The 15296-nt window shown below is 44.2% G+C and overlaps 1 protein-coding gene across 2 annotated transcripts; it reads left to right on the forward strand.

The window, feature by feature from the left end:
- The first annotated feature begins 702 nt into the window (after positions 1–702).
- On the forward strand, positions 703–14892 carry ASB11 (ankyrin repeat and SOCS box containing 11). 2 transcript variants are annotated; one of them, XM_009639965.2, is made up of 7 exons: positions 703–952; positions 3960–4039; positions 7218–7325; positions 10145–10295; positions 10496–10630; positions 11544–11735; positions 14768–14892. In XM_009639965.2, exons 1-7 carry the CDS (start codon positions 703–705, stop codon positions 14890–14892), a joined length of 1041 nt encoding a protein of 346 aa, XP_009638260.2. The 2 variants fall into 2 exon arrangements, with proteins under 2 accessions (XP_009638260.2, XP_009638261.1); XM_009639966.1 differs by having other exon boundaries at positions 775–952; positions 7269–7325.
- The last annotated feature ends 404 nt before the right edge of the window (positions 14893–15296 follow it).

The following is a 15296-nucleotide window of genomic DNA, read 5'->3' on the forward strand; positions in this document are numbered from 1 at the left end:
CTTTAGCAAGAAAAAAAGGGCAGTTAAAGAAAGGGTGCATCTTCTTCAGTTTCAAATATTACACCTTTGAATCAATGATAGATAACGTAAAAATATCTCCGTTCTTTCAAAACAGTAAGATGCTGTTTGCAAGAGATATTAACAGACACCGTTCTTTGTCCCCGAGTGATGGAAAATACCAGCATGTTATCATGTGTTTCTGATTACATGCTTTCAGTGTATTTTTTCCCCTCCTAGAATAACTTTGACTTCGTAGCCTTGGCTTTGAAAACATGTGGGTTTATTTCAGATTCTTTCATGATAATGCTTTTATTTGATACACTTGCCTTTGTTCTGTATCTGAGTATCAGCAAGGCCTGTTACCAAGCCGGGAAAGACAGAAAAGTATTCTTTTTGCAGTATCTTTGAACAATTTCTGCAATTCTACCTATGCAGCCCTTGTAAATGGAAGTGCTCCATCAAAGAGTAAATACAATGTGGATGTATAGGCTTTTCAGGTGGTATGGTGAGCATCTATCTGAAAATTTATTCTAATTCATGTGGGTTTGGAAAGGATTTTCTGTTTGTTTCCTGTATGGCACAGGATGTTCAAACTGTCTTATCCTTGGTATTGTTATTTAGTATCAAATACCCCATACCAAATAAAACCAGAATGTATTTTTGGTAACTGAGGAACAGCAGGTTCTGGAGGGTTTAAAATAGATGACATATGATACCAAGAATAGCCCGGTGCAGCTTAGCCGACCTGAGAAACTATTCAAAGAGCAAACCAAAATGGAGGGCAGTTCTATACTCCATGCTTTCACTAACATTTATTTTGCCATTTTTGCTTTGTTTTGCTTCAAGCTTTTAATTAAGATTTCCTTGGCTTTGCTGACCCATTTCTATATTGTTAAAGGCAACAGAAAAGAGGCTGCCAGGATAGCAGAAGAGATCTATGGAATAGTCCCAGGTAAAGTAAAAACATGGACACTCTAACATTTAAATGTATATTTGCTACATTTTTATAACTTGAGGATTGAAATCATTGAGTTGCCACAAAATGAGGAGTCTTTAGCTAAATGCATGGGTGAATGTTTTAACCTGAAGTGCCTTCCATTTCTGGGGTCTTTACAGTGTCAGTATGCGTTGGCATGCTGTAGGTGTGCAAAATATGAGACTCCAACAATTACCCAGCTAGAATGAGGACGGCGTTTGCTCAAGGCACTATGGTAAATAAAAAGATTGTTCTGGGAAGCAAGGCATTCTTTGGCGGGGGTTACAGATGGTTTTACTAAATAGCTAGCTTTACTGCCAGAGAATATTTAGGGAAAAGTTTTAGCATGTTGATTTTCTGAAAGGAGATACGAGGAGGATATAACTAATGACTTTTTGAATCCACGCCAAAAGCTCCTGTTTTGTTAAATCAGATGGTAAAAATGAATACAGCTAACATTATTCTGAAAAATATACAGCATGGGAATATATTGTATTTAGTAGGCTCTTTAGTAGGTCGTTTATTTTGTTGGGGTTTTTTTGTAGTGATTTTACTCCTTCACATCACTGCCATAGTAATGAGTAGACACACATTTGCATGCCCAGTAATTCCACTAATTAAAATGACACAGTATTTTACATTTACTACTAATGAGAACATATTTTCCTACTTGTAGATTCTTATCAATGTTGTGACATCACAGATTTTTATGTGACTCATTTGTGGGGTGCTTGCTTCATGATGAATAGTGCTGCCATGATCAGGTACATGAAGATGAGCAGAACATGGGTGGTGCGAGATGGCCACCCAAAGCAGAGATCTGGCCAAGACAAACACTGCAGCAATGCATTTTTAACAATGCCTTTATATACAGGCATGTCTGGGTTATTAATTTCTTTGTTATTCTCCAGAATATAATTCCAATCATTTATTACTGTCATTTTTTTCCCAAGTGCCTTCATGCAATTGTAGTCAGAGGCGTGGCAAACAGCACTTTTTCCTTCATGCAGGTTCGTATTGAAGTGCCTTGAAGTTTAGCAGACCACAACATATTTTTATCTGCAAGCTGCCATTTGCAAAAAGCCATTAAGGATAACCTTACAAAACACGAGACCATGTGATGCTGTTGCTGGGGCACTATATTGGGTTACAGGCGGAGCTTCAGAGCCTTTTCTCTTTGCAGTGAAGTAGCGCAGCAGCAGCAGCGGGGCTACTTAATTTATCTGTAGGCATTTTAAAAGCCACAGTGTTTTCAGATATGTCACTCACAGCTGTGAAGGGAAGATGTGCCCCGTATGGGAACTATATTTGCCACATGTTTCAGGGAGGTAGGTTGCTGTAGCTAGCATGGATATATGCAGCAGCATGTGTTTTCATGGTGAGGCATGTGTGTGCATACATGTGCATTGTAAACGCATGTGAGGTGCGCTTGCACATGCTATGCTGTAGGCATAAAAGGTTAAATAAGGCACTGTGGTTAAATAAGCTCTGTGGTCCAAATCACTTCTGAATCTTCCTGCTGTATAAGGGCCTTGGGTTTTGTCACCTGCAATGTCTTCTGACTTTCTGAACTGAGCTTGCCTATTTCGGTCACCAGCATGATGAGGGATGTGGGGGGTTTGGGATGTTTTCAGGAAAATGTTTCTCAGTCCCTACCTGGTTCCTGTTTCCATCATTTTGCCTGGGGCACCCTACTTGCTCCTTAGGAGCCTGGTCGTATGTTGTGCCGGCTGGTCTTTCCATGACAGCTTCCTGCCTTAGGAGCCCAGGAACTTCCCCTTAAATAACTGGAAACAAAAGTAATAGCTACAGTTAAAAATGTAACCCCATGAGGTGAGGTGCATCCTGGTTCTCGGGGAACCAAAGGAGACTCCCTTAGCCAAGGCTGAAACCTGTGCTATGTCCTTGGCCTCAAGTCCCCAGGGATGTGTCTGTGCCTCTCACTGATTTCTCTCTGCTGTGGGTAGCTCCTGAAATGGAGATAAATCACCCTTCCTGTTCCCTCTGGTGTGCGGCATAGCTGAAAAAAATAAACAGGACAAGGGTTTCAAATACAGTGCTTATGGGGCTGCTGTACAACGCAGCATGAATGCAAACACTGGTATTGCTTCTGTCCCATGACACTGTAAATGCAGTTGGCCTTTGGAGAAATGCTTACTACACAGTGTGTCATGGTATAGTTATAAATTTTAATATAGGACAAGTAAATTTGCTCTCTACTTGAGTTGCAAGGATTTAACCTGAGCCGACTGACTATGCCTATAGGTAGTAGCTAGGCTAAGGAATCTTTTTTTTTCCTTGGCACATGCATAGATTAAGGTAAGTAAAAGGGCAAGCTAACTTCCATGGAGGAGTCTGAACAGTTCAACAACTCAAAATGATTAAGGAAGAAAAGTAAAGCCTCAGGCAGAATTTATTTTTCCATGTCTTTTCTGAAACCTCCCAGTGAGGAGGAGGATGAAACCTGTTTCCCAGTAGTCTGAGCTGGAGGATATTATTTATGAAATTGTCAGTTCAGGAAATAAAACTGCCAGGGACATGCCAGAATTCATTTGATGGACAAGTCATCCCTGCGTCTCCCTGCTGTGAGTCTCTTAACAAAGCGCAAGACAATCTGGAATATGATTTGTGACAAAAGCTCCCTAGGAAAGGTGGAGGTTTGGAACAGAATTGCAGGGCTCTGAAGTCCCCGGGTGAGATCCAGCAGCACTACACTCGTGGTCTTTGCTGAAGCATGCTTTTAGCTGTTTTTCGAAGTTCTGCCAAGAAGCTTTTGTTTAGGTCCCTTAGCAAGCAGCCAGCTTTCTCAGGAGTGCTGAGCTCTCAGCTGCTCTGCTGAAACCAATTTATCAAACAGTTTCACCGCTGCCCCCACATTGATTTCAGTCCTGATCTGCATTTACGCACAGCTCTTTTTTCCCCTGTCCTCCCAGGAGCTGCTTTTGCTGCTTAGCTGAATTAACTTGTGCATTTGCTGTTTCAGGCAGCTGGGCAGACCGATCCCCTCTTCATGAGGCTGCCTTCCAAGGACGCCTCCTGTCTTTGAAAACCTTGATTGCACAGGTAAAAGCCCACAGGTAAAGAAAAGGTTGGGTAGCAGCGTAGTTTCTGTTGAATTGCATCTGTGAGTTGGCGAGCTGGTAACAGACTGCAGCGGGGCATAAGAAATATAATTGTATAAATAATATATCCACATGTACACCTTTGTGCATGTATTAGTTTGCTTAGCTAGGATGCTGGGGATAGGCACAGGACAAGGACTGATACAGCGTGTAGCTTGCTGTATGATAAACAGTGAACCTTGGGCTCTTTCTCAATGGCAAACCATGCAAACTGGGCTGGAGAATAGGGACACATACAGTGTGTGTGAGAGGGGGAGGGAGAGAGAGAGAGAGAAATATATATATATCAGCTATTTAAAAAAATCAGTAGAAAGCTGTAAGAGTACATCTTGCTTCATAAAATAGCAAGCATGGTCTTCCTAAAGAGAGACCTGTCAGCCTGGAACCCTCTGCTCCAAATGAAACCAAAAGTTCAGGCAAAAAGAAAGAGAGGAGGAAAGAATATACTAGAAAGGGCAAGAAGCTGGATATGAAAGTGGGCAGCTACAAAGAGACAGGTTATGGTTCTTCACTCTTTGCCAACCATCTTTACTTTACATCTTTACATCTTTAAACTATACCAGGGCAGGTTTAGACTGGATATAAGGAAGAAATTCTTTACAATGAGGGTGGTGAAACACTGGAATGAGTTGCCTAGGGAGGTTAGTGGAGGCCCCATCCCTGGAAACATTCAAGGCCAGGTTGGACGGGGCTCTGAGCAACCAGATCCAGTTAAAGGCGTCCCTGCTCACTGCAGGGGGGTTGGGCTAGATGACCTCTACAGGTCCCTTCCAACCCAAAACATCCTATGATTCTATGATTCTATGATATTCCTTACCATCTTTGCCTAAACTCAATGCCCTCATCTGGCATGAATGAGCAACTGCCCACCCCCCGTCAAGACAACTGCAGGAATATTAATGCCCTGAGTGTAAGCTCTGTGACTTTGGCCATCAGACTTTTTATATTCAAGGCAAACAATTTTTACCAGTGAGGCCACAGCTTGAATGGATGACATCCTCAAGGGGTGGGGCTGCCAGTGTGAAAGCCTCCACTCCAGACATCTATCGAGGCACGGCTGCAGCTAAAAGATGTTGCTGCTTACAGACAGTATTGCCCCTCCCATTTCCTGATCCCTCTTCCCTTCACCTGCTGATATAAAAATGCTTTTTTTATGGAAAAAGATGTGATGGAGGTTAGGGATAATAAGGAAAGAGGGCTTATTCATTTGGGGCTTTGCTGGTTTTCTGCCCTCTCTCTACCCCACCCACCCCAACCCCCAAATCTCTATTTATGCTGACCTTACACCATCTTATTAGTGGGGAACCTGGTATGGTTACAACACTAAATGCCCCATTTATACACTGGCCATGGTTATACACTGGAGAAGCACACAGTGTTGTGGTTATACATCATTTAGTTAATCCACCCTTTCTCCTCCTGAAGCCATTTAATTTTGGGAGTGAAGGATGAGGGTCCTTGCTGATGAAAAGAGGTCAAGGCAGCGATGTCTGTAGAGACTGAATTGGAGCTGATTCACCACAGCTTGATAAATGTAGGGACAAAGCTGTTCATGGAGCAGTGTATCATTGCTCATTGCTTCTAATCTAGTTACGCTACTAGCCTAAAATTAAATATGGAGCTATACCTTAGGGTATATGTGGGACACTCAGAGGTCTCTGCCATAGGACCACAGTTTTCAAGAAAGTCAGCAAGGTTTCTGCTCCCCTGGGGCTGCCTGGATATAAGCAAACAATGAGTGCTGGAGTTTTGAAAGAGCTCAAGGACACACCAATGCCTGTTCCAGCACCGAAAGAAGAGTTTGATTTTTCACATACATTGAAAATAAGGTTTAACATGAGCAATGTTTGGCAAACAGCTATAGTAAGGTCCATAACCGACTCTCCATTTTGTAATAGAAGGGATTGCTGTTTTGCTCAAGATATCAGTACTTATTTTTTTGCTTGCAATGACCGAGTTTAATTTGTTATATATAAAAATAATGATTGCGAATAGGTCTCCTTATTGAGAGTCTCTAGAAGACATTTCTCTTGAAGGAATATGCTGATCATTAAGTATGAAACATATATACAATTACAAAATGGAATAATCTCAACATTTTTTCAAAGTTTTATCTATTCCCCTGACACTGATGTAATGTACGGGAAATTTTTAGCGACAGCTTTTACCTTAATAATGCTTTCACATGAGTGAAAACAGATTGTTTTTCTGTCATAGAATTTCTAGCTTAAAGTGATTACAGTGCTTCCTTTTAATGCTCATTGGTGACTTTTTACAGTGTTACATTGCTCACAGCCACTTATTTCTGCCCATCGCATTTGCTATTGCGCACCAAAAAAGTGCATTGCTGCCACCTTGTGAGCTGCTTAGTTTATAGCACATCAGGGAGAGACCAACTGTGTTACCGAACAGAAGACATCAAGTGGCAAATGGAGCTGCTTCCAGGCCTGTCCTCACAAGTGGTTGTAAAATCTTAATTACCAGGAGATTTAGCTGCATTCTGGGGAAGACATGTATGACAATTGCTGTCTCCTTTGTGAATATGTCTGGTTTCTGTTTGTGCAGGAGTAGATGTAAGAGCTGTCATTTGGGGAAATACCTGTAAAAAAGCATTTGTAAATCACAGTTCATTATTCCAGTGTAAAACATTTCCTGGGTGCTCAAATAAGAGGAACTGATTCGTGGGTGGGATTTGTCTCATCTATCTTATGGGTTTACCAGGTACTTACTAGCTCTTACTACCTCCCGTTCAGGGAGGTAAATCTCACCAGCTGTAGCTCCTGGTGCTGGACTTCTAATAGGGAAGGTAATGCCACCCTTATAAGTTAAAGAAACACGATGTCTTTCCTGGGATGGACTGTGCATCGTAAAGAACTAGAAATACAGGGCACAGCTTGCCCTTGCTTCCTCTTTAACCCCATCACCAGCCGCCGTCTTTGGGAACGAGCACCGAAGCACTGAACAGCATGAATCCAATCCATGGACCTTCCCTGAGCACACACCCAGAGACGTGGCTCTCCCCCACCACACCCCGACCATCCTTTGCACCCGTGCTGGCCCCGGGGACCCGTGTGCTTTGGGCAGGGTTTTCCCCTCACACCCCTTGCCCTTCATTGCAGGGTTTCGACGTGAACCTGGTGACAACGGACCGTGTGTCAGCTCTCCATGAGGCCTGCCTAGGCGGTCACGTCGCCTGCGCAAAGGTGCTGCTGGAGAACGGCGCTCAGGTGAGTCCCGGGGACGCCAGCGGGGATGCGGGCCCCTGGAGCAGGGATGCTCCCTGCATAAGCAGGGATGTTGGATGGGCTGCCCACGGGGCAGGGCAAGACTGCGGGTTGAGAGGAGCATCCTGGGCAGGAACAGGGAATTGAAAACCAGTGCTTTATTCCCATGGGTAATGGATTTGCCTTCTCCTGGTGGTTACTTGGGTCACCCCATTATTCTCTTTTGTTTTCCTTCTGTATGTAAAACGTAGTCATGATTGATAGAAAAAGAATGAGAGATGCTAGGTGAAAATAACCTTGAAGAAAATTATTTGTCCTTTTTTTCTCCCCATAACAATCACCAGGATTGCCTCCAGTTTTCTGTGGAATGGTTTGGGAGTCTCACATAAGTAAAAATAGATGTGCTTAAAGCAATGGCACATTTTATCTGCTAATAAAATAATATTTCCCCCAGTTGGACCTAAAGTAGAATACATGTTGAAAATGGAGATACTGGAATGGATGAAATATATAAAAATATATTTAATTCATCTGGGTTTTCAAGTACATTCTATATGGCAAGAAACTAAGCAACATGATAGCAGGCAATTAAGCTGTCCTCTGTAGAGGAAAATGCATTTGTTGACTTACTGAACTGAATGCCAAATTTCAATCCCTTAGAAAGATGAAATGAAAACTCCTTTCTGATCATTTTTGCTTCATTTTTGGTATATTAATGACATTGCCTTTTTATAACTCAGAAAAATCATCCCTGAACTACCTGTTGCTTTCCTAAGAAATCAGCCTGTTGCTGGTATAATATATAGCTCTAGTGTTTTTGGGTTTTTGCTTTTCCCCTGCTCTCTGTTCATACATAAAGTCAACAGGCCACTGTCTATACTTTGGGAGAAAATGTGCCGCTCTCCTTTATTGCTGTGCTCTTCTTTATTCCCTTTTTACCAAGCCATTTACTTCACAATAGCTGCCTTACCATTCTTTCCTCTTTTACCAATTAAACCAACGTCCAGTAGAGAGGGAGAGCAAGGGAGTAACTTTTATTCTTCACTTATCTCCTTGCTTGCCCTTGGTTATCAGCTTGCTGGAACCGCTGGCCCTGCTGTGCAATGATGCTGATAGACCCCCAGTGCCTCCAGCAGCTCCAGCCACTTCTGCCCGATGAGACTGGGGGGAGGCGGGGGCAGTGATGGGCTGCAGGGCTGCAGTGTGTAATCTGTATGAAATACAGATGCCCCCAAAGCATATCTGTTTCTTTCCTTTTGCTGTTTTAGAAGCTGTGCAGGACAAGGGATAGTTTAGCTCAGCAATTAGCAGGAGGGGAGGAAGATCAAGGAAGGTGCTGAGATCCAGAGCAATGATGCTGTTGAAACAGAGTCTTAGCTGGAGCCTCGCCATTTCAGGAAGACCAAGCTGCCTTTTGGGCTCCCAGATCTGAGCAGACAGATGTCCCCCATGCTGTAGTACCTGGTATCTCCCCATGCCATTCTGGCTTGCCCAACTCCTGGCCCTATCATGATTATTTTCCAGCCAGGTCTGTTCCCCTCACTGGTTTTCCAGGAAGGTGGGACTGCCTCCTCCAGTGTACCTGCTTAATTTACAAGTGCAGCTTCATGTGTGGGAGTGTGGCCTGGCACTGGCTGCTGCACGGTTGGAGCCTACTGAAGGTGGCAAGGACTGAAACTCTAGAAATGGCAAGGACTGACTTGTAATTGTGGGAAAAGCACCTTGTGGAAAAAGGAATTAACTCATACACCATCGTAAACAACCCAATAGTTCAAATGAACGAGGAAGAATGATATCTAGGAAGGTGTCAACTGCAGGCAGTCCGCAGCTGAATTACCCAGAATAAACCAACAGGTTCTTAAACATCGCTGCCTTTCTCTTCTTTAAAGGCAAAATACCTTGCTAGTTAAATTGTATGAGCTAAGATATTTCTGCCCTGGTTCTCCCACCCCTTTGCGATGCAGCTCCTGTGCTTGCACTGGTAGCAAAGTCCTCTGACTTCCCCAGTGGCCCAGGACTTCTCCAGCCCTTCCTCTCCCGTCTCTTTCCTCTTCTCCTTGATTAAGAAACTGCACAAATTGCCACATGCTTGCATAATCTGTTGCTCTTCTCCAGTGTGCCACAGAATTAAAGACACACAGGTTTGCTGCATAATTTGTTTCTGAGGGTTTGCTAGGTGGTGAAAAATAGCAGCTACGGTGCTGTGCACAGCACAAGCCGGGGGGTGTGCGGTCCCAGTGGAGAACGATGGATGGTGGTTCTTGCCAGGTGTTTACACAGGAGGTGGAGGAAGGAAATCCTCCCTCTCTTACACACATACATACACACACGTGCATATGAACAAAACTTTTTCAAGCTCCTTTTCCGCTCAGGATTAAGACTATGTTTCCGTGAAAATTTCTTTAACTGGAAATATGTTTTCTGGTGAAAGTATTAAATAGGAAGTAAATGTTTTCATTTAAAAAGCAAAGCCATTTGCATCTGAGCATATTCTGGCTTTGGGTTGGTGCAAACTAGACGGTCATGAAGATACTCAAGTTCTCCACGTAAAAAAAAATATTTTCTGAGCAACTCTAGGAGTATTCATAGGAGGCACTGCTGCTGCCTTATGGCTCTAGGTATCCTGGAAAGAGGACAGACCTCAAAGGAGAATGTTATGTATGTTGTGCCACAACATAACTCTGAAAGCTGTTAACAAAATCCATTCTGAAATTAAACAAGACAAGCGTCTTTTTCTGGTGCATTTCTGGTGTGCGCATGAGGCACGCTGCAAGGGCATTCCTCTTAAATTGGATTATCCTGAGCGTCTCTTGCTCTTCCAGGTCAACGCAGTCACCATCGATGGGATCACTCCTCTCTTTAACGCCTGCTGCAGCGGCAGCGTGGCCTGTGTCAATGTGCTGCTCGAATTTGGAGCCAAGCCGCAGCTCAGGAACCACCTTGCATCGCCCATTCATGAAGCGGTCAAGAGAGGTAACGTTCAGGCTGTGAGTGAAGCTAATAATAACTGAGGTATGCATCTTTTATTGACGTTAAAATATTTTTCCGTAAAAACCTTGTCCGTACTGGTACAGATAAATAGGCTTGGCTTATTCCCAGCACTTGTGCCTCACTGGCTGTATCTGGGTGTAATCTGCTCTACAGCACTTCAGTGACAGCTCTTCTCTCCACAGGACACAGAGAGTGCATGGAGACCCTTCTAGCCCATGGGGTTGACATTGACCAAGAAGACCTGCAGCATGGGACCTTGCTCTATGTGGCTTGCACATACCAGAGGACAGACTGTGTCAAGAAGCTTTTGGAGCTAGGTACCTTGGAGAAGGGGCCGGGGGAGAGCTGTGGTGGTGTGAGCCAGTGCTGCTGGTGTCTCCATGGCAAACATCATGGGTTATTTCCACAAGAGGTGTTTGGGCGGCCCGAGGCCGAGAGAGTTTGAGGCTATTGAAAATTTCACCTGCATTCATGAAGAGTTTATGGTTTCCTCAGTGAAAAAAGCCCTAATTAAAGCAACCTCCCTGAGACTGCCTGAATGTGAAAATAAAATACTTTCAGGTTTCTAGAACGAGAACAGGAAGCACAGACAATGCTGGCTAATATGAGTGACCAAAACCAACTCTTGACTGTGATAAACTGCCATGCTAAGCATTAACTTCACCTGCTTCGTAGTGGATGATGAAGACAGCAGTAAAGCTGCTTGAAAGAATAATCACGGCAGGTCCAGGCACAGCCTACGAGCTCGCATAAATTTTTGCTGTCAGCGTACATTAGCTGGCTTACACCTGCTCAAAGTGTGGCCCTGCTGTGCCTGCAGAGCCCAGGGCAAGCATTTCGCTTGCTGTGCTCTTGGAGTTATTACAATGAAATACCTAAAGGGACTTTTTTTTTCCCTCCGGTAATTAAATTATCATAATCTATGTGAGATTTTATGATATTCACAAATTTACAGAGCATATGGTAGGCTTTGAACATCTATTGGGTTGAAGATCAAGCTGCTGAGTTCTGTCTGTCGCAGACAGGGTTTGGTGGCTCGGAGGACATTGATACAGGAGGTATCTGACCTGCTGCGTTTTGCACTGCTGTTGTTGAGAAAAACGAGGGAGGCTTGCATGCCATACACCCCTTCATTTATTTAGGCTGCTGGTGGAAACCAGCCAGTGTGATATGGGGTTGGACAGTTCCTGCTGCCTCCCGGATCTAACTGTGTGCTGTTGTTTGCTCAAGGAGCCAACGTTAACATGGGGAAGCGATTAGACACCCCTCTCCACGCAGCGGCAAGGAAATCCAGTGTGGAGGTAGTCGTCTTGCTGACAGACTATGGTGCTGACCCGAAATGCAGAAATGCGGAACTCAAGTGTGCTCTGGATCTTGCTGTACCCAACAGCAAAGTGGAGCAGGCGCTTCTGCTTCGGGAAGGTAACTGTTTCCTTTCTTCTCCTCTTTTTTTAAGTAGAACAGTATTTATTTCCTTCACCTAAGTATATTTTATTAACTGCTTTTTTAACTAATGCTCTATATAAGTTCTCTTAGCTTCTCTAATGACTTCAGGCCTGTAGCACACGACACAGAAATGAGTAAGAGACCTCTGTTTTGTTGCTAGACCTGCCAGCGAGTGTCAGGTGTTTAGTGGGTAAACTGGTCGGTCGTTCTGTGCTTTCTTTTCCTGTCCACTGAAGGAAAATTATACTTGTATTCCTATCAGGACTCTAAGGATTAAAAACTGTCATGAGTTTATTCATTAATAATATTTTAGTACCACCATCTTGTCCTCAACTTAGCACCGTGGCTCAGTGTCCTGCTTCCTGCAGAAAAAGCAGCATGAGGGAGTGTGCCCTCCATCACCAGCAGAGAGCTGCTTGCTCTTTGCCAGGTGGCTACTCAGCTTGGCGGCACGCAGCCCTTCCATGCGGTTCATGGGGCTGCAAACCCAGCACAAACCAGCAGTGCCCTTTGCAGCTTACTTGCAGCCTTCCTACAGTATTTCTGATTATCTTTCCAGTCTACTGGAAGAAACTCCTGACCAGCAATTAATCTAGAGCCGTTTTCATCTGCACCACATGCAGCCAGAACTTGGTGCATCCGACAGCAATACCCCTGGGATATGGATATGCTGAATCACGTCTCCCCCCTCTCCTCCTCTAACCTCTGGGTTTCCCAGCTCACTGGTACCATGTTAGTCGGTCTATGCCCCCCGGGGTTTTGCCGGCAGGGAGGGTGAATGGTGCTTCCCTGGGCAGGCAGCCTGCCGCCTGCCTGGGCACAGCTCACTCCCCACCAAGGAGCAAAGCAGGATGTGCACAGAGAGCCCACTTTCAGCTGCAAAATAGCTCTTGGATGGTAAGTTAATATTGTCAGTGATGCACATAGGCTTTGTGCCGACTCTCTGCACACAGGTGGGTTTTATAGAGGAAATGAAACATTGGCTTAATATCCTTCTGTCCTACTCCCTTTCTCCGTGGCTTTTCATGCAGAGCTTTAATTTGTCATGTCTAAAACCTTCTGGGAGGACTTTTGCTCGAATGCTTCTCACCTCTTGTGACTTCTGTCCCCGTATCTGAGATGTTCGGGGCTCAGCGATGGCAGGCTGCGTGAGCAAAGGCAATGCTCCAGTTGCCCTGTGTGATTGAGAGCTTGTGTAGATAAAGAAAAATTCCAATATAAATAGATTTATCTTCCTGAACCTTCTTTTTGATTTCCACTTTCAGCTCGTCACCCTCTCCTCCCTTACAGTCAGCGGCACTATAGGGCACTTCAGCTCCTGCTGGCTCTTCACTTTTCAGAAATGAAGTTTTCCTCAGTTTCCTCAGCTATGCCTTCAGTCCTGCTTTCCAATATTTTGCTGTATCTAACACCTGCAACTGCCCTTTTCCTCTACTTCTGTGTTTGCTGAGGTCCTTCTGTTTGAAATAAGCATCCCAGGGACTTTGCTTGAAAAGTTTTCTTTCTACCCCCTGACGTTTCTGCTGTGGTTACTTAGGTGACTCCCTTTAATTGCTCCTCTTCCTACCTATTAAGTGATGCGAAATATAAAATGTTTCTGTTTTCCTAACTGCTTTGGGAGATGGTAGCTTCTTTCTTCACTTCCAGTGACAGTAGTACAAGTGCTCTTTTCTACATATCCCGTATTTTTCTATTAATTTCTTCTCAGAGGGGGCATTATCAGCCTGTTTAGGCTCCTCTGTACCCATTGCTTACCAAACACTGCTGTGATCGCTACTGTTTGGCCAGAAACTGGAGGGGCAGGGGTGATTCAGGGCTCAAAAACTGAGCACCTCTGAGCAGGTGCAAAGGTTCAACCTGGAGCAGCTCCAGCAAGAGGGAGGAGAAGGGGAGGCAGGGACACGTTCACTAGCAAGTTGCATTTGCATGTGCAAGCACGAGATTGCAGAAGCAACGAAGCCTCATTTCCAGTGGGTTTGTGCCTGGTGTGCTCCTCACCTGACCTGCAGTGGGGTGGGCTGGGGGCATCTGCCTCATCACCCTGCAGGGAAGACACCGGGGCAGCACCACGGTGTGCAGTGCCATGCAAGCCACTGCCCTAGCCGGCCTCCCTGCCATCCCAATGAGCTTTCCTACAAGTGGGCCCTCTGATATTTAACAAGAGTTTACCACATGTGTCAACCTTTCCCTCAGGGCAAGGGAAGGGCAAAAAAGGTCTCTCATCTTTTTATTCTTTATTTTAATTTTTTTTTAAAATTTTATTTTCATGTTATATTTTTTATTTTATATTTTATTTTTGTTGTGGTTTTTTTTTAATACCTGGGTGCCTTTTTGCACAAAACTTTTAGGGACTTTCTATCTTTGAGACATTTTCCTTTCAGTCAGACTTAATTAAAATTGGATGACACATTAAGACATGATTTTGGGAGGCACTGATAGACTGACTGACATACATAAATATTCAGAGACAGTGTGGTCATGTAAAAAGGTTGAGTTGCAGTTACTACTTGTGCAAGTACCTGCTGAGACACCAGAGGTTGGAAGAAGCATGTTCTGTATGTATGAATAACTAACTGTATTTGCCATAGCCACCCTATTATGGCTGGTCTACATGGAGCATCTCTGCAGCTCCCCGTAATCCCCCTTGGCTTTATCCTCACGCCACTGCTGGGAGTTGTCTTATTTCTGAACAAGGGCTATACATTCTGGTGCTCTCTCTCCCGTGCAGACACCTTTATGGTATTTTAAGTTTTTGCTCAAGAAAAGATGTAGAAAAGCCTAGCTCTGCATGTAGAAAAAGGGGTTTAGTGCTCATAGTTTTCAAATTGCTGAACCAATTTTGACCGTGTAAGTTAAAGATGAACAATAATGCATTTAGCTCTCACTGACTTCAGCGTCATTGTGTGGTGCTTAATCTGATTTGCGAAGCTTGTTGGTGTTTGTTGCTTTCTGACTTACACTGGTGACGGGGTTGGGGGTCTTTGTTCTTGCCTTTTTTTTTTTCCCAGGCCCTGCCAGCCTTGCCCAGCTGTGCCGGTTGTGTATCAGAAAGCATCTGGGTCGGTCGTGCCTATATACAGTCCACAGGCTGCACCTGCCTGAGCCACTTGAGAACTTTCTCCTTTATCGATAAGTCTGCGATGATCTTTAAAGAAAGAGGAACAAATGGTTGTTTACTCCAAAATATTATAGCAAAGAAAAAAAAAATCAAAGACATCATCTACTGTCTACGGTGGATACCAAACATTAGCTGCTATGTGACAGTGCAAATTGAAAACACCTTTTCACAGACAGTGAATGATATTGCGGATACAGCTTCCTCACAGTTTATTGCCACATCCACTTACGCCAGCCTGAGAAGCTGCAATACATGAACAGCTCACTTGACATGTGGTTATAGATGCACATGCATGCATCCACCCACCCACAGACACACACAAGAGATTTCCCCTGCATTTAGTGTCACATTTATTCCTGTAGTATCTGTGCAGCTTCTTCCTCCTGTCTGTCCAATCTCACTGTCAAAATCAAGGTGTA

The sequence above is a fragment of the Egretta garzetta genome, unplaced genomic scaffold, assembly GCF_000687185.1.
Source record: "Egretta garzetta isolate BGI_Z169 unplaced genomic scaffold, ASM68718v1 scaffold445, whole genome shotgun sequence".
In the NCBI taxonomy this organism is placed as follows: Eukaryota; Metazoa; Chordata; class Aves; order Pelecaniformes; family Ardeidae; genus Egretta; species Egretta garzetta.